We start from the raw sequence: 23,735 nt of genomic DNA, 5'->3' as shown, positions 1-23,735 counted from the left end.
CTTCAGTGGGGAGGGCTCAGTGATCGTGGTGGCTTTCCACTCTTCTACATGAGAGGGAAATATTTGCTCCAAATGTAAGTCCAAGTGATTACTAAATGTGCTTCTGGGCTAGTGCTTCTCAACCCTTCATGGATACCCAAATCATCTGGGGAATCTTCTTAAAATGTAGAGTCTGACTTAGTGGGTGTGGGGTGGATTGCTAGTAACCTCCCAGGTGATGCTCATACTGCTTCTACAGGGCCACACCTGGAGCAGCAAGCAGGCTCTATGACAACTCTCTTTTCTTTAAATTACACTTTTAGTTTTTACTGATTCCTTCTTTGTTTTCTTTTTTTACCTTAAATTTTAATTTTTAAATTTATAAAACATTTAAAGTTCTTTTTCGCTTGACTATGTACCTATATCTCTGGGATCCCATTACTGCAGTTTTGAAAAGCTGATCTTACATTTTGAAAATAGATTCTGTGTCCTCTCTTTAGCTTAGTCGTGAGCACCTCACTAAGTGCTTAGAGTTATTGGGCACTTGCAGCCACAAGTAAACATCTGATTAGCCACCTTGGGAGAGTGGGTGAGATCAGGTTTTTTGCATGTCATAGATGTGTAGAAAAATGACTAAAGGTTCAGAGAATATCCACATCATGAAATCAAGCAGAATTTTAAAAGCACAAGGTGAAACCACGAGAGTCAACAGATCAGAGTGAAAAAATAGGGGAATGTATTTTTCAGACCAAATCTATTATAATTCCATCATCTAAATAACTTCCTATCATAGCATGTTGTCAACCTTAATTTTGAAATCCATAATTTTAGAACTTATGTCATGGGGTAGTCTTTAAAAGCCTCTTACAAACTTTTAACATCCAGTTTCAAATCAAAAATAATATATTAACAAGCTGTAGCATGGAGGGAGTACATAAATTATCATCATTGCCCTGCATGAATAGTAATTCACAGGTTTGGCTCAGACACAACTTAGATGAAATAATTAACTATGTACAGTACTTAACAGTATAAAAGTAATTAATCTAGCTGCCTCATACTGGTTTGGCCTAAATAAACATGCAATAAAAAAGCCATAGGATTTTATTATTTTTTCACTCACGTTACTACTTTCGTAAGTTGGAATTTTAATATGTCCAGAGAAAGACATCTTTGCTTTTTAAAAAAATCATTTTCCTTTCAAATGTTAATGTACTGATGATAAGCTGAGTTCCATATATTTATAATTGTGGGCAGATGTTCTCAATTAATAATTTCATGTATTCTTCCTACTTCATAGTTTAGTGAAAATGATTATTTAGAATTAAGATATAAATAAGAAAAAAAAGGAGATTTTTATTGCTGCAAATTACATAGACTCTGCTGATGGCACTATCATCCTGTGTTGGTATAGCTTTGGCAAAAATATTTAATTAAACTTATTATTTGCCTCGTGTGTTCTGGGAAGAGGTAAGTTGTCTTTTTGTCCTGTAGCCCCTTTACAAGCAGGCCCAGAAGTTAAAGGACAATGTCATTAATTGGCAAGAAGGCAACAAATAAGGCAAATATCCCTATTTGGGCAAGAGAAAAGAGCTCAGGTGATTCCTAGCAGGGAGAGAGAAGGTTCATTCACCTCCAGTCTTTTTTTTTAAAGCCCACTCTGAGTGTGTAGATGTTCCTTTGCCTAATCGTATAGACTATAATATTTTTCTCCTATGTGACTCCATTAATTAGTCATTGTAATATTATCTCCACTTTATAAATGGGCAAAGAGGAGGAAGAGTCTGAGTATTTCTTCCAAAATTAAATAGCGTATAAGATGTAGGGCTGAAAACTCAAACCCAGAGACTTCTGCTTGACCTCCCCACCTAAAACAACTTTAACAACTGGACATACACATGAATCAATTGTTTTCAAGACAGTGGATATCAGATAACAAAGGACGGTGATCCCTGAAGGATAGGCAACAAATGAAGGGAGCCCTGTGACTGCCCCAGCTCACTACCTAGAAGGAGTTTCCAGCCATGGCACAGGGAAGGCAAACTCAGACAGAGCTCAGCTGTCTCCCTGAGTTGAGAAGATGGATCTGGGAGGACAGAGAGTCCAAGGAGGCTAGAGTTCAGAAAGCAGACTACCAGAGAATTGAAAGAAAGATCCCAGAGATCTGCAAGGGGTCCCCCTCGTGTTTCAGTGCATATGAGTGAATAATCACCCAAAAAGAATAGAGAGAACAAGCCCCAGAGATCATCTAGAGCCACAAAACAGTTCCTGTTTCCACCAGCCAGAGTAGAAAAACTCATAATTCATGGGGCATCAGGTACCATACTCAGAAGTGTTTGGGTTCAGAATGGGGAAAAAAATCATCCCTAGACTAGATGTTGCTCTGGTCCCACCTAATGAAGCTTAAAAGCCAGACTCAAAAGAATCAAACTATTTACAAGTAACTCAACTGCTTTGTAGAACAAAACTGGAGAATTTTTATAGAAATAGAAAAACATCCAATACCCAAAAAGTAAAATTCACAATGTTTAGCATTCATTTTCAATTACTGAGAATGCAAAGAAGCAGGAAAATGTAACCTGTAAAACGAAACATAAATCAATAGAAACAGACCCAATAATGGCACAGATGATAGAATTATTATACAAGGACATTAAATGGTGGTTATCATAACTGGATTTTATATGTTCAAGAAACTAGATGAAAGTTTTAATGCATTACATAGAGACATGGAAGATATAAAAAAAGAATAAAACTGAACTTCTTGAGATTAAAACTATATCTAAGATGAAAATTCAAACTGGGACTTCAGATGCTGAGACTGTTTATTCCACTGACCCCTCAATATTCTCCCCTGGATTCTGTTTTATCCCAGTCGCCTAATAATTAATACTTAATGCTAAATCTCTCAGAAACATGCTTCCTCTTCAGAGGGGGATTTGCCACTATGTAGCCCCTTTTCCATCTCACTCTGACTCCTGCTGTCCTGTCTCTGGCTCATAAAGCAGATTCCAGCACCTTTCTATACGGATTCTCCACTCTAGATGAGCCCCTCAGGGAAGCAGCCATCAACAGTCCTCAATATGGCACCTTCTGAGTTAGTCACAGGGAAGTTTACATCATCAGACTACTGTTTACATCTGTTTTTTGTTTAAACTTTAGTTTTAAAAAGCATAAAATGTTATCTTTTCAATTAATATGGAAGTTAGCATATTTTCAGCTTCCCATCCAATATACTATGCATGAAATCATGAACTATGTTCTTCCAGCCAACCAAGCAATTAACTGAAATATACAAGTTGTCCTTTTACAGAATTTGCAATATGCTACTGAGAATTAAGCTATTTGTTTTCAATAAAGCTGAAAAATCAACTTGTCCAGGAAATTTTATTAGGGCTAGAATCCCAAACGATGAATATGCTAGCCAAGTGTTACTATTAATCAGAAACATTCCATATTCATCCAGTATTAATCCTTTGTCTCTCCCTCAGTGTATCTGCCTAATTAATAGCAGATATGTTCTCTTCATGCACTTTTTGGTGAGTCTTCCCAAACCTGCAATGAATGAATTTAGAAAATACATTAGTATCAAAAATACAAATGTACTCTTATAAATATGCAGGTAATTTCATACATGGAGCAAAGTTCACTTCAGAAACTCATTGACAATGAAACATTAAAAAATAAACATTGCAGCACTTATTAAAATATTTTAAAATTTAAGCTCCTTATCAGCTATATAACCAGGGCCATTGAGTCAGTGTGGCTCTATGAAATTGTTTCAGTCCCTTTCACTACTGATGACCTTTTGGGCACTAGATGTTATTTGTTGAATAAATGTCAAAGTAATATACAAGAATACCCAAACATCATGGATTCTATGCTATTCACCCACATGGAGACATCACTTTGGAGCAGCAAAAGCTCTAAGAATCATAATAGTATCTTTTATAGTATAGAAAAATGAAAAGGGGAAAATAAGTTGCGGGCAGAAACAATGAAGGGAGAAATGGTGAAGTCCAGGCTGCCATTCTGAGATCTTTCACAGACACCAAGCCAGTTTCACACACAGGCAGACTGGGCAGCCTGGCTTAATGAAAGCAGCGGTGGGCAATATCCCCATCCCATCACAACTCTGTGTTTCCCATTTCCTCAAACTACTCTGCCATGAATTGGTTTTGAATGTGGAAATGGAAGGGGGGGATGTCTAACAATCAGAGATGTAATTCAAGTATTTAATGTAGTGTAAAATATTAGAATGAGGGTCTGCCGCATCTTGCTGGAGCTTGGAGTCTTTTTTTCAGTTGTAAAATTAGGTGGTTGGCCTGAATCCTAAGTTGCAAATTGGCAGCCCTTGAACCAAATCTGATCTGTAGAAGAGTTTTGCTAAGTTTTGTAGTTTTTTTTTTTCTTAATTTGCACTGTTGAAAACATTTTCAATTAGGATAGTTCACATAAAATTTGAAATTTCCAGCTTATCTTCAAAAATCAGCCATATCCCGCCTCCATTATAATTGGCACAATTGGCTGTAGCTGAAAAGTGACTCCCCTGTTCCCCTTTGAGAAAGGGAGAGGGCCCTCCATGCCCACTTCACTCATCTCTGCCACTCCCCGCCTATGTAAGTATTTGAATATTTGAACCCTGAAGCATATAATTTCTAGGGACCATCCCAACAATAAAATGCTATGAATCTCTGACCTAAGTTGTTTTAAGGAAAGTAAAAGACTATAGAGAATAGTAATTCAATTACACTGTAAGTTTAAATAGACTTTACTTGGATAATCTAACAATTAATATCACAGTAATTGTGTGTATTTACCAGGACAAAGGGTGTACATATATATTCTTGTATTTCTCTGAAGAAGAACATTGATAAATTTGACCCATAGATTTTCTTCTATAGTAGAATTTTTTGTGACTCCCTGATCCACAGTGAGATAAAGCTACTCTCTAAATCTAAATAGAAAGTCTGTAAGTTGAAGACTGACTTTTTATGTAAAGGTAACATGTTAATTTGGGGTATAACATAAAGAAACCATGTAATTAATCTAGGGAATGGCTTTAAGGTGATTGTTGACTTACGTATACAACTATGCCTACTGGCATAGACTGATTTCTAAAACATATTTCCTCTGAATTGGAATCTCTTTCATATCAAGATATCCAAAATTATTAGCATGTTGTGTTATTTTCACTAAGTTCTAATGAACTTCACAAATCTCCCTACTCTGTTCTGGGTACAAAAATATTTAGCCTAATTTGTTTTTCCATTATTTTATATAGTAATAAAGTAATACCAAAAATGCTATTACCAGAAACAATACAGTTTATAATTATTTGAAAGTGAACTCATGAAATCATATTAAAGAATAACAATTACCACACGTTAAGTCAAATAATTCAAGGAAGAGACTTATATGAATACTAGGGGAGCTGTAGGAAAAGAATATTTTTTCTCTGCATCCTGTATTTTGGAGGGAATTTTGTCATTTAATTAGTTGAGGTATGATTCAACAAACAAAGGTCTATAGTGTGATATTTTTTTTCTCCTCCAACTTAATCTTAAAGTCATCTGCACTTTAGATGTTTATTCTTTCACTTCAAATAAATCCTTTAAGTGGCTTTATGGGATTAATAACAAACTATATCACCATATATTATTGTTATTACTAGGGTTTCTAACACAACCTCAATTTCTTGGCTATATGTAATGTGACAAATGACACAAATAAAGTAACATTTTGTGGGGTAATAATTTACTTAGTATATGTGTGGGGGCATATGAATACATATTGACAATATATATAATGCTAATTACAATAGATAACCTTGAGTGTGTGATCTTTTTGCCACATGTTTTATTTAACCCTCATGTTAACAGTATAGAGTAGGTATTTATCTCATTTTAAAGATAGGGAGATTTTAGACTTAAAGAGGGTTAGTATTTTGACCAGTTACACAATTAGTCAGAGATGGAGACAGCTTCTTAACCCTGACTTTTGTTACCGCAAAGCTTAGGGTTGGTTTCTTTCTATGCCAGCTGGCCAATAGATTGTGCAAACATTAATTAAATTATGTTTCCTTTTAAGATTCTAAATGCTGAATGTATGCCTCTTAGTATACATATTAGTTTTACACTTCAGCCATTTGTTAAAGTTGTTTTTATTGTGTCTAGATAATATACTACCTTTTGAAGAAATTATTGTATACACAAAATCTTAAAACATTCATTTAAGGACAAGGTAGAGCCTTCATAGTATCATTCACAGATGTCAAATCAAAGTTCAATGAAAGTTTAATGATTTGCCTGAGGTCCCAAATTCTACGAAAGCAATGAAAAAGCCCCCAAGACCTCCAACTCCAATTCTAGGCTAGTGTTTGTTCTATCTTTTTTCCCCTGCTAAAGCCTGCAGTCAACTGATTTCTTCTCTTCAACTTCTTAAATTATGTTGCTCTTTAAACTCATTGCTTTTAGTTTTATATATTAAAATTCAGCATTAGCATTCACCATATCTTTTCACTCCTAATTCTGAGTATTTCCATCTGATTGCTTTTTTTTTAATTTTTGTACTTGATGGGCTTTTTATTTATTTCTGTTTTACCCCGATTATCCAGGGAAGGCTGCCTGCATCTTTTCAGAGCTCTGATGTTCTCAATGAAGAGACCTTTTAAGTGACCTTGTTTTTCTCCTACCGAGTTGCATATCATAACTTCAAATGCCTCACTAAAATGTTACCCATTTGGCATCAGTATACAGAAAAGGCTGCACTCTGTGATAAGAAAGAAGAACAGTGGTGTTTTCATAGTAAGAGAATAGAGTTCTTAATGGAAAGGGGGAGAGTATAACTTCCTCCAGTTTAGCTGGTCTTTCAAACTTCATGGTGCTTTTCTCCTTGAACTAGTCTATAAGAAATTTGTAGGGATAATACCACAGGAACCAATAAATGATTAAAACCATGGCCATAGAATTTTACTAGAGAAGTCTATTAATAGTGCTCCTTAGAAAGTTTTTCCCAGAAATGTTCTTCCTTGGCTAAAAAACAACTATTCTATGCCCTCATGGGTCAGAAAAGCAGTTTTATAGAGGAGGTGAGTAACAAAGAATCCAGATAAGTAATTGAAACTCTATGGTTGCCAAATTCTATAAAGTATCATTTGTAACTAGGTACCTTTATCCTCTCTCTTTCTCACTTTTCTCTACTTGGTTTAATTCTAATGAAAGCCTTAATGACATATTATATTTAATGTGCTGTTCCACAAAGATAAAAAAGCCTAATGTGAATGCAAAGCTGAATTTATACTCAAAAATTGCAAAGTCAGTTCAGACCCTAAGAATGTAGATCAATGCCTTCGGACCCTCATATTCCCTGCAGCGTCTATGGCAGTGACGCCACAAGAGGGCAGGGTTTGACTTCCGGAGTAGGTGGCTTCCTCACTTCAGTAGGAGAAATCTTGGGGCCACCACAATAGCCACTAATCCCTTGGAGCCTTATGATGAATCTAAGCTCAAATTCACTCTTTCAGTGTATTTGTGAAAAATCCTAAAGTTATGAAAAATGCTTAGAAAGGATAATTTCTAGAATGACCTAACACAGAAGATATTTAGTCAACTCCCAGTTTCAGAGCTACTACTAAGTACCCAGTACAACCTTAGACTTTAAAGGGATTACCAAACAGGGCTTTATCTTTTGAGGGATCTAAAGTTTTCCTGGGAAGATATAATACATGAAACAAAAGCCACCAATAACATGCAGTACACAGTTATTCCATAAAAGGTAAGAGTTACAAATTATCTAAGATTTTTTAAAAGGGGGGAGGGTAGACCAGAGTAGGGTTTTTCAATAGCAACACTTGAAATTTGGGGCCAGATAATTCTTTGTTTTGGGGGCCTGACCTGTGCCTTGTAAAACGATTAGCAGCGTCACTGGTCTCTACCTGCTAAGAGCTAGTAGCACCCCTCCGACCCCTGTTGAGAAAATAAAAAATGTCTCCGTACATTGCCAAATGTCCCTGGATGGCAAAATCACCCCTGACTGAGAAGCACTGGACTTGAGTATGAAGACATAACCTTACCAAAAAATAAAATCAATGGAGCCTTGAAACGTTATTTATAGAGTGTCAAAAATGTGAGGACTTGCTCTCTAAGCCTGTTTCCTTATCTGAAAAAATGGGAATAATAGTACTTTCCCTCAAAGGGCTTTATAGGGATGAAAGCAATCAACACAGTACTTGGCACGTAGTAAGTATTCAATTAATCATCAAAAACAAATGATATTATTGTTACTATTAAACCACTATTATGTCCTTTCTATGAATCAGCAGAAACACCAATTATAAAATAATTATGCATTAAATAAGCATAATTATACACTTGTATGTCACTGTGTGCTAAAGTTATGTAGCTGAAAAGATTAAATTGACATTTCCCCCACTGACATAGCTAATCATCTCAAGGATAAACTGTCTTCCTTTGCATGAAGGTCAAAGGCCAGTAGCTTCCACATCCCCAGATTCTGATGAAGTAGTTAATGATCCGGAAATAAACTTTTAAGTGCTTTGGAGGATTTCTATGTATAGAGAAGTTCTAGGTAAATATTTCTCCAAGAGGAAGCTTGAGAGTGATAATTTACTTTCACTCTCTTAATTTGATTTATAGGCTTCACCTATCTTACAAGATATAACAACCAAATTTAATTGGGGAGAAAAAATAAACAAATGATTTCAAACAGCCACGATCTTCAGCTGGAACCTAATAATGGCAAAAATTGTGAAATTGCAAAGGAAGTTGGCTAAAGAAATTCAGCCAAAAATATTTGTTTATAAAAACTAGAATGTACTAGATATTTCTATCACACTGGTTTATCATTTGAAATTTCTGCTGGCTCAAGTGAAATTGTGCTCTTCTATTTCCTACTGAGGAGTTCCCTCCTTAACCACAATTGCTTTAGAATTGAAGGCTTGTAACTGAGGACAAGAATAGTCGGCTTAGCTAGCTGGAAGAACAAGAGAAGAGTTTTAATATCTCATGAAGAAAGAAAAGCACTAACAGGGTTGTTATAGCAGAGTTTGGGAAGAGTGGAGTCGACATTGACAGTTACTGACTTGAACAGTTTTGTTGCTGGTAAAAAAAAAAAAAGAAAGAAAGAAAGAAAGAAATTGCTTGCTGAAAGTGAAGGTGAGAAAAGGAGAAATTGCCATGGCAAAGTTAAAAACATGGCGATCTTGGTGTGGCACAAAATGTCCAAAAAAATTTTCCTGTCCTTAAGGAATTGCTGCTGCACGAGTAATGTATGCTCCACTACATAGACCTTCTATGCAGAAATGCCATGTTTCTACTTCACAACCCAAGGGATGCGTTTTATTTTACATTTAGAGGAGGAATAAACAATCAGAAGGCAAAAATGACATGTTATCTTATGTAGATCTCTTAGAGTTCATTCTTTTTTAACTCCTTCTCAGACTGCACACAAATACTGGGAATATATTTTAATTTCAAATCTGATGTGTGACATCTGGTAACTCATTTATTGCTAATGAAGTTTTCACAGGAAGCAGCAGTCACCGGTATCTCATCTTATTTTTCAGTTGGCAAAGTGTTGTTTACCTTTTATTGCCCCAGCATCCGTGCCTCTTAGCACAGCCTGTTTAATTAGAAAGCACAAGTAGCCCAACATAGAAAAGGAGTGGAGTGGTAAATAATAGTAGATAGAATGACCTAAATTTTTTATTGTAATTAGTGGTGTAGTATCATTTAATTTATGTTTAACAATTAGATAGTATTTAAAAAGAATTATCAGAGCTGGCAAAATAGTCCAAGCAGCCTTTCAGCCTCCCATGAGTCTTTCCACGCCTTTCTGGTACCTTCATTTCTTCCACTTCTAGCACCATGTGTAGCTTCCCAATCTCTCTTAGCCAAATTTGCTTGTAGGAGGAAAAAAATCAGTCATTCACACCATAGTGTGAATTTAATAACACCAACAAAATTCCCAGAGCTCTGGGATCTCATAGCATCTCCACATACACAATCTCCTTTGATGTTCCTAGCAATCTTGTGAGCCAGACTGGACAGATACTTATTACACTATCACCATTATGAACATTATCATTATCACTGTTTACCAGAGGAAGAAAATGAGTCGCGGGTTAAGTAAAAAGCCAAAGACTCCATAGCTTAAAAGAGGTATATCATATGCTTGATTCAGATCTTTTGGTTCCCCTCACTATCCTCTTCTCACTACCTTAACTCTGGCTCTCTCCTGAGTCACTGCCATCCCTAGCCTTTACTTATTAGTTTAGAACTAATAACTAAATAGATATTAGTTCTAATGATGGTATGGAGGTGAGTGTCCACAAAATTTCAGATATTTGTGAGTATTTTATTGGATGATATCCTGCTAGGTACACCTTAACTATACTGGGTCCTGAATGTGTAAAAGAAATGCACAGTTTAATGAGTAAAAGTTTCTCATACTTCCATTTCTTACTGCCTCATCAAGGCCAATTGAAAACATTTTAGCTGAGGATATTTTCATTGTGTATTGGATTTTGTTTTGCCTGTTTAATCATCATTATCATCATTTAAGCCAGAGTTCTAAACTAAGTTGCCTCTAGGGCAATGCTTTTTAAATATTAGTGTACATCAGAATTACCTGGAGGGCTCATCAAACACAGCTTCCTGGACCCCACCCACCGAGTTCCTGATTCAGTGCATCTAGGGCAGGGCCTAAGACTTGCCAGTGATGCAACAAATTCCCAGGCGATGCAGATGCTGCCATTCCAGGACTACACTTTCAGAACCATTGCGGGAGGGGCCACATAGGGGACTTCAGTGCGTTAAGCACCTGTGCTGTGCTGTCCAATATGGTGGCCAGGCCTAGGTGGGTGATGGTGAGGTTTGAAATGTGGTTATTTTCAACTAAGACGTGCTGGAAGCATGAGTTATACTCTGGATTTTGAAGACATGGTACCAAAAAAGTAAAATATCGCAATAACTTTCCAGCGATTGCATGTTGAATTGGCAATTATTTGCATATATTGGATTGGTTAAAGAATATTAGCAAATTTAATTTCACCTGTTTCTTATTTAAATGTTTTTAATAGAAAAATTCTAATTACATATCTGGCTCACCTTATATTTCTTTTGGACAGCACTGACTTAAAAAATCAGAAAGCAGAGAAAGGTAGAGATTAGTGCATTACAGAGGATTCAAATCTCAAAAGCTATAAACGTTCTGCGGCCAAAAGAAAATATATCTGTTGGTCAGATTTGGCCTAAAGGCCCAGTTTGTGCCCAAACATTTACTGCCACAAGTATTAAATGTAGCAGCTTATCTAATATCTACCATTTTACTTTTCTTTAAGCATTAATCAAGTACTTATTACAATTCTTGAAATAAAAGCATTAGATTCTAATAATTAAAAATATTTCTACAAATTTCTGAATTAAAAAAATCCCATTCATCTTTTGAGCTTGCTTTCATTAAATTCATTTCACTTATCCTTACATCATAGAAAGATTATATTTCCAAAATGCTTTTGCGTCTTCCAAAGACCTGACATTTTACCTTTAACAGTCTATGAAATAGAGGTGAGAACAGGTGTTGGTATTCCCATTCTAAATGTTTTGTAATAGTTACGGAATAACAAAGTAAGAGATTAAATTGCCTGTATAAGATTGTGTCACTGGTTACTGGCAGGGCAGACTCTTTGCCAGGAATCCAAGTCCAGTGCTTTCTTTGCTAGATTGTTTTGCTGTTCCTCAAGTTTTCCTGTATTTTAATGTTTTTAAAACAACAGTAAGAAGTAAAATGTATACAAAACTGTTTGGAAAAAAGATGCAACTGTATGATAAAATAAAATAAATATTACCCTTACAGCATTCATTTTCTTAGAACAGAGTCCCTTTAACTCTTTAAAATGTTGACTAATACTTAAAATACTAAATGATACCTTACCAGGAGGTTCTTTTATAATACTCTACCCTCACTTCTTTGTTTTTATCTGGGCAACTGAACCATAATAACTAATTTCTAAAGTTTAAAAAGTTGTATTTTCCCATAAAGAATCCGAGAGTAGGTTCATTTTGTATGTGTTATTTTAACAATATCACATTGTGCCCCTCTTTTCATAGAACGATGTAATCTCAACTCCCTAACTTTAGGACATGCTTTTAATTTTAATTTTTAAGTATGGACTAATCTCTTTCACCTGGTAATACCAGTGACTAACAGAGGGATATCTGAGAGGCTCACAACCTTTTGCCATAAATGGAATGAAACATGCTTGTCCAAATAGGGCCCAAACCCATAGCATTGACCTCATCAGCCCAGGGCCACATCAACTATCCAAATGTGCTTGGGAAACATTTGAGTGACAGTTAATTTTTTAAAAGAAAGAAAAAACTGTGACTATAATAATTTTATGTGGAGTTTCTTTATTCCTTTTGAGTAAAAGGTAAAATTATTTTCACTTTATTGATTTTAATGCAGAGTTCTTATGTTTAATGTAGAATATTAAATTAATGTGGGATTAAAAATATATAGATAAATATAAATAGCTGATTTAACAATATATATTTCATTTCTACTTGTCAAGCCATATTGGCCTTGTCTTCAAAAGAGGCATACATATGCAAAAGAAAGATTATGAAATTTCAGTGCTTCAGAAGATTTTTTTAAGTGTGCAACCAACTCCCTGAGGATACAAAGTAGACATCTAGGGACGCTAAGTGACTGGTTCAAGGTCACTGAGCTAGTGAGTGGGAAAGCCAAAATTAAAACCTCAGTCCCCTTTCACGTTTTCCAGGAATAATTTGCAGACTCATTCAAAGAATATTTCTACTGCAATCAGAACATTGAGCAATTTGGAGGAATATGTACAGTATATTGAATATTTACTCCTTCTAGCTTCATTTAAAATTCATGGTTATGTGATTTGTATAATGCTAAAAGCTTTAATCTGAAATGAATTGCCATGTGGCCAATAATCTTTCACATAAAACTCATAATACATATAAATTCTATAATATTATCATAATTTCTTAAGGGTGCAAATTAATTAGTGCTGCTTTTCCTGCCCAATAACTTTCCTCATACCCATTAAAGTGGAATTTGAAATGAGATCAACAATTTCTGCTGCTGAATTAAGTCTCAAAAAATAAAAGTGAAGTGGCTTCACATAGGAAATCTAGGGTTTTGTTCACAAGTTGGATGAAACAGCCATTGTTGGTGGGGAAGACCACATTGATGCTGCCTTTTTTATTTGTTGAAAAGCCTGTGAGCAGTCTCCAAAATCTGTATTATTTAAAATCATGTGTTTTTTCTCATGATGGCTGAGATGCTGATTTGTTAAAATGTGATCATTCTAGTGGGGAAATTCTATGAATCCATATGTTTGAAGAATTTGCGAGTATAAGAGGACAGGAAATAATTTATTTACAGGCTTTCTTCCAAGTGAGGTTTTATTTTCCTTTTCTCCTAGTCTCTGGAGTCTCCTCTTGTTAGGCTCCCTAAAAATGCCTTTCATGGTCCTTCATATTGAACATAACAATATTTTCTACTAACACCCACATGTCAAAGGAAGATTTTTAAAGCGTGTAAATTAAACTTCATCACATATCTTTCATCCATACCTGTTTCTCTTTTCTTTTTGAAATAAAAACAACAAAAACAGCAAAGAATTTGGGGTAGACATTCATCACAACCGAGTTGCTTAAACTATATAATAAGCAGAAATTTTTGGAGTGAGGTTAAACTGTCGCTTAAGTTTCTATTAGTAGATCATAGTTTTCAATAATTCCCATGATGCTAAAATGTGGAATTAACATTTTACTTTCATTGAAATGTGTATCTTAACTTGAAAGGAATTTCTGAATTTCCTTTCATAAAGCTGGGTTCTTTGGGTTCTTGGGTTATTTTGGATAAAGCAAAGGGGAGGGCTAGTTGGGAATGATAGAACATTCACCCACCATCCCCACAGTTGGTTCCAAGAGGCTACGTGCAGAAGGAAGAAAGCAGCCAGCCCTGTTTTCATTTCTCATGGGGTCAGACCACAGTGAATGCTACTGACTTGGGATGAGGGCCAGAAACCACTGTTTACCACTTACACATATCACAGAGCCATTTATGAAGTTTTAAGAGATTGTATCTTAAGTGTTTAATGGGTATGACATTAATAATTTTAATAAAATGTTTTGCATTGAGATAAATATTCACCTAGAAATTACAGGGGTGAACAAAGTCATCTAAAAAGCATAACATAGAGAAGTTAGGTCAAGATTACCAACTAAAAGTGTGGAATTCTTCTCTGCATCTGACTTGAAGGCAATTCTTGTCACTTGCCCTATGGTGCCAGGTGTTCTACCAGGCTCCTCTCTTCATGGCTGCCAGAATTAACAGTATATGGGTGAATGCAGCCTGGGAAGGCTTGGATGCTTCATCAAAGCCCATGACTATAGAGGACAACTTCAGTCAAGATGAAGACAACGGAATAAGCAGGCATGGAGAGTCCCCTTCCTTCCCTAAACACAAAACACCAGATCACAGCTCTGGTTAAAAGTTAAGAGCACAGGGTCTAGAGAAAGACTAACACCGGATATATAGCTGAGATAAAGTTCTAATGACTTTGCCAATATGAAAGTCAGGGCCAGTAGACACATGTACTAAAGGCAATTGAAACTCTATTTCCTGATTAAAGCTAAGAACTGGAAAATTATTGCATATTTGGGACCAAAGACTAGAATACTTCTGTAGACCAGCCAATGTTTGAGTATGGGTGGAGGGCCTAATCTATAGTATCTGCAAAAACAAATTTATAAAGTTGAAAGCTAAGCTTGGAAATTGGCATTAGAAATTTCCAGGTCAGATGAGTGTTGTATGCCCAAACTAAAGTATCACAGGCTGCCACCATCCAGACACATAAGCCTCCTAGGAAGTTAATTCCCACCAAAGATGAACTCACAGTCAAAGATTACAAAACCTAAGAGGAAGGACAATACCAAGAATAGAGCATCCACAGATGCAACATATAGAATTTGTGTCTGAGGAACTACAAATGGCAGAGCAACTGGGTTGGGGCTTTTAACATACAGATGTTCAAAATATTGAAAGAGATAAAGGAAAAAGTAGACTTCATAAAATAGGAATAGAAGGCTAAGACATAAGAGGATTTGAAAAAGAAGTACAAATCCTAAAAATTTTCATGCTAACTTCTGTGAGTCAATACATTCTCAAATGAATACTAACAGTTATTCCCTGTAGCATTACTGGGGGCGGAGGCAGAGGTGGTGGACACAGGAGCAGAAATAGTTCCTTTCAAAAGTCTGAATTATAAAATAGGAACAATAAAGAGAATGGTTTGTTGAACACGATGGTTTATTGAACTGTCCAGCACTATGAGCAAATGACTTACAAACGCTGGCCTACTCTTTTTGATATTTGAGAAAGATACTTTGATAGAAGACTATTCAAAAATATAATTACTTGGTCTTTTAGTTCTCTATTATCATGGGAAACTATGAGGTATTTTTTTCCCCTAGATTGCAGACTCATTTAAAGAGGAGATTGTAATGAACAATTTAATTAGATTGGTTTTGGCTTGCCTAAAAGCTTAAGAAGGTATTAATATTCTAATCAAAAGTCTTGGGGAAATATTCTTGGAATAACAAAAAGAAAATCTTCTTTCTTATTCTTGTTTTTAAGAACCAGGGAAGCTGTCAATGAATACAAGGTAACTCTTACAAAAGCAATCATTAAACAAATGTTGTTTGACCACAATGAGCCAACCCCTGTGTTCCCAGCAGATTGAAGGTTCCCACCTGACCATGGCAAATTTATTCAGCTGCTTAAGATTATTTTTTACTCATACTTCAAAAGAACAACAGTTTGGAATTTTTAGACTTTTAACAACAGCAGAAGGAATTTACCAGTGATAAACTTTTTTTCCTACATCTCTCATGCTTTCTTGACCCAGGCACTGTTCTGAGTCAGTGCTTGCCTTAGATTCAAAAAATAATAGTAAAGATTCAAACAATAGATTTGAATAGTAGATTAAACACTATTTGAAAGATGTTCCCAGTGCTTTCACGTTATGTCATTTTATTTCTACAACAGTCACATACGATTAAAATCACCTATTTCTTACAGATCAAAAAAACTGAGGTTTGTGTTCAGAGAAACGGGGTAATATCCAAAGCCACATATATTTGTACATGGCAAAGAAAGATTCCATTTCAGATCTCTTAACTACAAACTCATATTTTCCCTAAGGGGATATGGTGCAATGGAATTCATGTAAGCCACAGAACCTAGGTAAATGCTATATCAAGACCCAGAAATAGGAAAAATAGGAAGAGGTGGATCCTCTTGTGTTTTTATTAGCATTCTAACCCTGCTGGGAAAAAAAGTAGAATGGAGCTGGAACATGGCTGCTTTCTGGGACTCACAAGTTTGGTTTTCCTAATAGATCATATCTCTCTGTCCTTCAGCTTCTCACAAAAACTGCATCCTTTCAGCTTCAAAGAGAAAAGAGCCCCACTGTTTCCCTCTCTTTTATCATCGGTACAAGATAGGTGCCCTTTACAAGACTTCCAACTTTCCCTCTTTCCTGAAAATGAAGTCTCTGGGAAGACATATCAGTAGCAGCAGTGCAGACTGGAGAATGGCCTATGTCACTCTCACATCCAGAAATACCTAGTGCACATTTAGATCCCACATCCCCAAGAGGGTTGTGCAATATCTGTAAATTTACAAAAGCTATTTCCCATAGATGATGCTGCAGGCACTGGCAAGGAGGGAAAAGTTCAAGTGGTGGCACAGTCTCTACCTTGGCTGGCCAGCTGGTCACTTTTAAGTTCAAACCATTCTGTTTCCCCCTACATCCTCCAAGTGCCATCTTCCAATCCCTCTGCCTTTCTGCTACCCTGAACTCCCCACCAAACTGAGTCAGTGATAAACGTAGAACATTTCACATGCCTATAGTATGGCATTCAACACACTGGAAATAACCTGTCCCCCGGCTATACTCAAACAGTGCAAAACAGGAGAAATACTGTGACTATTCACTTTGCATTCTTGACACCCACACATACTAGGTGTTCGGTAAGTGTGTGATGAATGGATAAACGCCCACTGAATATACTATTTGTATTTCTGCTTCCCTGTGCTTGCTTCTGCTGTTTCCATCACCTAAAATTCCTCTCTCTTTTTCCTCCAACCTCAAGTATGAAAAAATTTGTTTCCTTCCTAGGTAGGGAGTCTTTGTCATTATACAAACATTTATGTAAAATGTTTTTCTAATTAGTATATTCAATGCTATGTCAAGAGTCTTTCAAGTAATATATTCATTAAGATAATAAATACCTCATGAACATTCCAGGGATTCTCCTCTAGCTGTTCAGAGCAACCTTTTAAATATCAAATGTTAGTCAGTATGGATCAGTTGTAACTGAAGAAAAGGCTGACCTCAGCTTGTGAAGTTGGAGTCCAAAATTAAGTTTGCAAATTGGTCCATACAAATGCAAACATTTTCCCATAGAAATTCTACTGTGAATGCCTGAAAGAGCTAAAAGTAGAACTAACATCTGATCCAGCAATCCCATTACTGGGCATCTACCCAAAGGGAAAAAGACATTCTATAAAAAAGGCATCTGCACTCGAGTGTTTATAGCAGCAAAATTCACAATTGCAAAGATGTGGAAACAACCCAAGTGCCCATCAATACATGAGTGGATTAATAAAATGAGGAATATGTATATCATGGAGTATTACTCAGCCATAAAAAAAAACAATGGTGATGTAGCAACTCTGTATTATCCTAAATTGTGGAGCCATTCTACTAAGTGAAGTATCACAAGAATGGAAAAACAAGCACCACACGTACTCACCATCAAATTTGTATTAATGGATCAACACTTAAGTGCACATAGAGCAGTAACATTCATCAGGTGTTGGGGAGGTAGGAGAGGAGAGGAGGGGATAGATATATTCACACCTAATGGGTGCAGTGCATACCATCCGGGGGATGGACATGCTTGTAGCTCTGACTCAGGTGGAATGAAGGCAATATATGTAACCTAAACATGTGTACCTCCATAATATTTTGAAATAAAAATATATATATTTAAAAAATTTTTTTTAATGAATGCCAGTTATTGTTTCAGACTAGTCAATACAATTCAACTCACTCCAAACATAGGATTAATGGAACCAATGTGAGTTGTATGCCCCCAAAGTAACATCAAGAGGAAAAAGAGGAAAGAGGGGAATTTCCTCCCTGCTCTCTCAGCTCAGGGTACCCAAGGGATTCTAATATATAAAGTGTGTTCATCCTATTTTTACTGCCCTAATGCCTGAGATGAAACAAATATTTACCTCTGCCCTAATTTTCAGTTATGGAGTTCACCCAGGCCTTTTTCAACCTTTGAGATTCTTTAACCTTGACATTTCTAATTTTTTTCCTAAGCAAAATCTATCTGATCTCAACTACACATTAAAAGGATAGTAAATAGGTAAATTAATCCATATTAAGGCATGAGTGACTGCTAGCCCATAAACCTTTAATAAGTAATGAATTTTTAATAAAAATTGTGTTTATGTAAATGAATTTATACTTCTGGCTTCAGTTCAATAACTATAATAAAATGAACTGAAAAATCAACAAGTTATAGAGAAATCCTCTGGTGAGAAACAACTAATCATACCTCCCTAAACTAGCCCTAGTTTCTATTAAATTATTCCTTCTTTTCATCTTCTTCTGTTTTCTAAACACAGATTTCTACAAGCATCCAAGGGGTTTTCTGCTTGTTTATTTTACTTTGTTTTTGTTTTCCTGCCCAAAGTGAGGCCCAGGTTGACACTGCATATTTTCTCTGAGACTGCAAGAACCAGGTTATAAATTTATTTCACAAGCCCCGTAGAAATTAGTCTCAATGCTCATAGCATTTAAGGTATATGCTATTTACTCATTCTCTTGTCCACTCACTCTCTTATTCATGACACATTTATCATCTGCCTCCTGGAATGCACCAGGGCCTGCATAGTAAAGAAGATGATTTAAAACAGGCCCTCCCCTCAAGCAGACCAGTGGGGGACACACATATGTCAACAGACAATTATAATTAAGTGTCAAAATCTGTATCCAAAGTACCAAAGCAGCTCAGAAAAATTGGGAAGGCTTTACAGAAGATGTGACATTTGTGGTAGGTAATATTGTTCATGAATGCTAATGTCGTCTTGAGTCAAAGGAGAAAAAAGGAATTTAGGTTATATAAGGCTGAACACAAAAAGGAAAGACAATGAGGACATGGAACCAAAAACTTGGAGAGGGAGAATAACTTCACTCAGGGAAGGCAAAGAGGCCACATAAGAATCCTTTTCTTCCTGTGTTATCTCTTAAAAGTCAGCTACTGGGGTCCCACCTAGTGCCCAGCACCCTTTGGACCAAGGTGAACACTACCCTAAGAACATGTGTTCAGCTCTCCTGGATGCCAAACACAACCATGCTGGGGAGAGCAGTAATGTCTCATTCCTGCTGCTCTGCTTCCCCAGGGCACGTTGCTACAGGGGACGCACAGCCATGCTCAATTGGGGCCCTGCTCCTGGTGCAGCAGTAGGATCTGTCTGGCTGTCCTCATCTGTGCCCAGGGCTGACCTTCACCTTAGAGTGTACCTGTACCACACTCTGTGACGTTACTCTCACAGCATCTTCAGCCTCCTTTCCAGGATTTACTGATGGACTCTCATCTAGGGCAGAATGTGTTGATTTTCTAAATCCCATAAATGAATAGCTTGATTGTTGATTATGTAGCATATTGGAGCAAATATTTGCAGAAGTACTTGTGGAGCTCATTCCTGAGCATCTGATTCTTCCTAAAATCCTGAAGAATTGCTGTTATCTCAAGCCCTCACTAAAGAGATGCTTCGTTGGCAATCCTGGCTTAATCTACTCATTTGACATCTTTGTTATATAGATGGTTAACCTCAGTGTTAAATTCTGAAATGGTTGGTAGGTATGAAAGTCAGATAGGGGATTCAGGCCCTTTTGCTACACAGAATTGGAAGTTAAAAAAATACGAAGTTACTGCCCGTAGAGGCCAAGAAATCCAGGGAAAGGATGCTATTTCCCAAAGCCTTGAGCCTTCCCTCCTAGCCCTCTTAAATCATTTCCCACGATGACCAATTCCTCAGTGACCTTAAGGCAGCTCTTCTGACCACTTAAAGAAGAAATTATTAGGATGCTAACAATTTTTATACCTAAGTAAAGATTGTGAGCTGAAAGAAACTGCTTAAAGAATAAGGTACAGATGTGTCACACTTCTGAGTTTAAAGATAAATTAATTAGCTTTGCTTACTTCAGGAAAAACTTTCAAGTCTTTCTGAATGACTAATTCAGTAGTGTTTTCTAAGATTCAGGTTATGTTTTCAGTCAATTTGGAAGCTAGGATTTACTTATTTAAAAAATGAAAAAAACCTAGATAAATTTATTCAAATAGGACCTCACTTCCATTTCTCTGGAAGATACTCATCACTTTCTACAAAAGCAGTATGTTCTAAAAATTAAATGTACAATCTTAGACTTTAGCAGTTAACAGTGTTTCTCTAGAAAATACGATCCAATGTTTTTTCCTAAGGCAGAAGTTGTGTTACTGGATTTATAATTGAGAAATGAAGCTTATTGTTTACAACTGGAAGTTTAAAACTTTTTCCCCCTTTTTACTTTTATTTTTTCCAGGTGCATTTGGTATAGTGTCTGAGATAAATTCAACCCAGGAGATCAAAATGATTCTCAACTCTTCTACCGAAGATGGTATTAAAAGAATCCAAGATGACTGTCCCAAAGCTGGAAGGCACAATTACATATTTGTCATGATTCCTACTTTATACAGTATCATCTTTGTGGTGGGAATATTTGGAAACAGCTTGGTGGTGATAGTCATTTACTTTTACATGAAACTGAAGACGGTGGCCAGTGTTTTTCTTTTGAATTTAGCACTGGCTGATATATGCTTTCTACTGACTTTGCCACTCTGGGCTGTCTACACTGCTATGGGATATCGCTGGCCCTTTGGTAATTACCTATGTAAGATTGCTTCAGCCAGTGTCAGTTTCAACCTCTATGCCAGTGTGTTTCTACTCACGTGTCTCAGCATCGATCGCTACCTGGCTATTGTTCATCCAATGAAGTCCCGCCTTCGACGCACAATGCTTGTAGCCAAAGTCACCTGCATCATTATTTGGCTACTGGCTGGCTTGGCTAGTTTGCCAGCTATAATCCACCGAAATGTATTTTTCATCGAGAACACCAATATTACGGTTTGTGCTTTCCATTATGAGTCCCAAAATTCAACCCTCCCTATAGGGTTGGGCTTAACCAAAAATATTCTGGGTTTCCTGTTTCCTTTTCTGATCATTCTTACAAGTTATACTCTTATTTGGAAGGCCCTAAAGAAAGCTTATGAAATTCAGAAGAACAAGCCAAGAAATGATGATATTTTTAAGATAATTATGGCAATTGTGCTTTTCTTTTTCTTTTCCTGGGTTCCCCACCAAATATTCACTTTTCTGGATGTGTTGATTCAGCTGGGCATCATACATGACTGTAAAATTGCAGATATTGTGGACACTGCCATGCCCATCACCATTTGCATAGCTTATTTTAACAATTGCCTGAATCCTCTTTTTTATGGCTTTCTGGGAAAAAAATTTAAAAAATATTTTCTCCAGCTTTTAAAATATATCCCCCCAAAAGCCAAATCCCACTCAGGCCTTTCAACAAAAATGAGCACGCTTTCCTACCGCCCCTCGGACAATGTAAACTCATCCACCAGGAAACCTGCGCCATGTTTTGAAGTCGAATGACATGTTTGAAACCTGTCTGTGAAGTCATCTTGTGAAAGAAGGAGCAAGAGAAACATTCCTCCACAGCGCTTCGCTACCCAATGAGCAGTAGCTACTTTTCAGAATCAAGAAGAAAATGGATTACACGGACTGAACCAACTTTTCTAAAGCTCTGAACAAAAGCTTTAGTTTCTCTTTGCAACAAAATTAAGTAAAGCCACATTTTGCCACATTTTGCATTAGATAGCTGATGGCTGCTCGAAGAACAATGTCAGAAACTGGATGAATGTATTGGTTTGGGAATTTTTACTGACAAAAATGCAATCCCCTAGTCTGCTCTTGGCCTGTTATTTTTTATTTCCGCATAAAAGGTATTTAGAATATGTTAAGCCTTTAGAGGAGCAACAGGAGGTCAGAGTTCAAGATTGTTCTGCCCAGTAGTCAAAGGACAGTAAAGCTTTTGTGCCTGTTTCGCTGTAAATGACTGTGGCCCACTTGTACCAGCTACTACACATTTTATATACAAAGATTTGCCAAGCAGTAGTTGTCAACTTTCAGAACCCTTTGTGAAATCCAACCAGTGTCTTAGAGATTTACACTGCCAAAACAATGCCAGTAAAAAGGCTTATTTGTATAACGGTGTTACTAAAGTCACATATAAAAGTTAAACTACTTGTAGAGGTGTCACTCTCGTCCCAAGTGGTAGTGTCTTCCTAGTCATATTAGTTTGATTTCATATCTGAGAAGTGTATATAGTTTGTGGTAAAAAGATTATATATCATAAAGTATGCCTTACTGTTTTAAAAAAGTATATATTCTACACATATATATGTATATATCTCTAAACTGTTGTTACTTAATTAAAATCCGTCAAAGTTATATTTACCTTAAAATAATTTTATTCTAATGTATTCTATCTGCATTAGTTAAAATGGATGCTGATTTATTTTTAAAATAAGACAATTGTGAATAAGAATTAACATATTTTCATTTAAATTTTGATATAACTGATAGCTTAATACTATTGGTTTTGTGTGGTTTTTGTTTTGTTGTTTTTTTTTTTATTTTAAACACCAAAACATCTTTAACTTAACTCTAGACAAATAGTATGAATTATAGACTTTGTTAGTTACATTTTTTCTTTAATATTATTTCATTACTTTGGGAAAATGGGTAACAGTATTAAAATAGTATTACTACCAATTCTTTTTTTTTAATTTTTATTTCAGGATATTATGAGGGTACAAACATTTTAGTTACATTTTATGACTTTGCCTTACCCAAGCGAGGATTAGAGGCATGCCCTTCCCCTCTACAATGCTCACTCTGTCCATTAGTTGTGAGTTCACCTTCCCCCCAACCCCCTAATCCCTGGAGAATATTACTACTGTGTGAGCACCATAGTGTTGATCAGTTAGTGCCAGTTTGATGGCGAGTACATGTGGAACCTATTCTTCTATTCTTGTGTCACCTCACTTCGGAGGATGGGCTCAAGCTCTATCCAGCAAAATATAAGAGGTGCTACATCACTGTCATTCCTTATAATTGAGTAACATTCCATTGTATACATATACCAAATTTTAATAATCCACTCATGAATTGATGGGCACTTGGGTTGATTTTATATCTTGCCATTGAAAAGATAAAGAAAAAATATTTTGCTGTACTGCACAGCAGGGAATAAACACACCATTTTGAATTTTCCAAACTTTTTCACATAATGAAGAAAAAAACTTATTCCTTATAACACTAAAATAATACATTATTTTACTCAATTTTTTAATGATAAAATTGTTATGATTATATACATTATCATTGTAGGAAAGTTAGAAGATATAGAAAAACATAAAAATAAAAGTCATGTTCAGCTCTCCCACTCAAAAGTCATCATTTTAACATTTGGATGCATTTTTTTCTACCTT

The 23,735-nt window shown here is 36.1% G+C and overlaps 1 protein-coding gene across 3 annotated transcripts in view; it reads left to right on the top strand.

Moving 5' to 3' along the window:
• The window catches only part of AGTR1 (angiotensin II receptor type 1), a 43,438-nt gene extending 20,006 nt beyond the window's left edge, over positions 1-23,432 (top strand). For all 3 annotated transcript variants that reach the window (XM_012782821.3, XM_012782822.3, XM_076004727.1), the window contains one exon: positions 20,708-23,432. In XM_012782821.3, coding sequence (XP_012638275.1) covers positions 20,755-21,834 — 1,080 coding nt within the window. In that variant the 5' untranslated portion in view covers positions 20,708-20,754 and the 3' untranslated portion in view covers positions 21,835-23,432. The remainder of the gene's footprint in view (positions 1-20,707) is intronic.
• Positions 23,433-23,735: the final 303 nt, after the last annotated feature.

The sequence above is a fragment of the Microcebus murinus genome, chromosome 1, assembly GCF_040939455.1.
Source record: "Microcebus murinus isolate Inina chromosome 1, M.murinus_Inina_mat1.0, whole genome shotgun sequence".
NCBI classification, from domain to species: domain Eukaryota; kingdom Metazoa; phylum Chordata; class Mammalia; order Primates; family Cheirogaleidae; genus Microcebus; species Microcebus murinus.
Note: the sequence above shows the minus strand (reverse complement) of the source record. Positions and strands in the feature narration are given on the sequence as shown.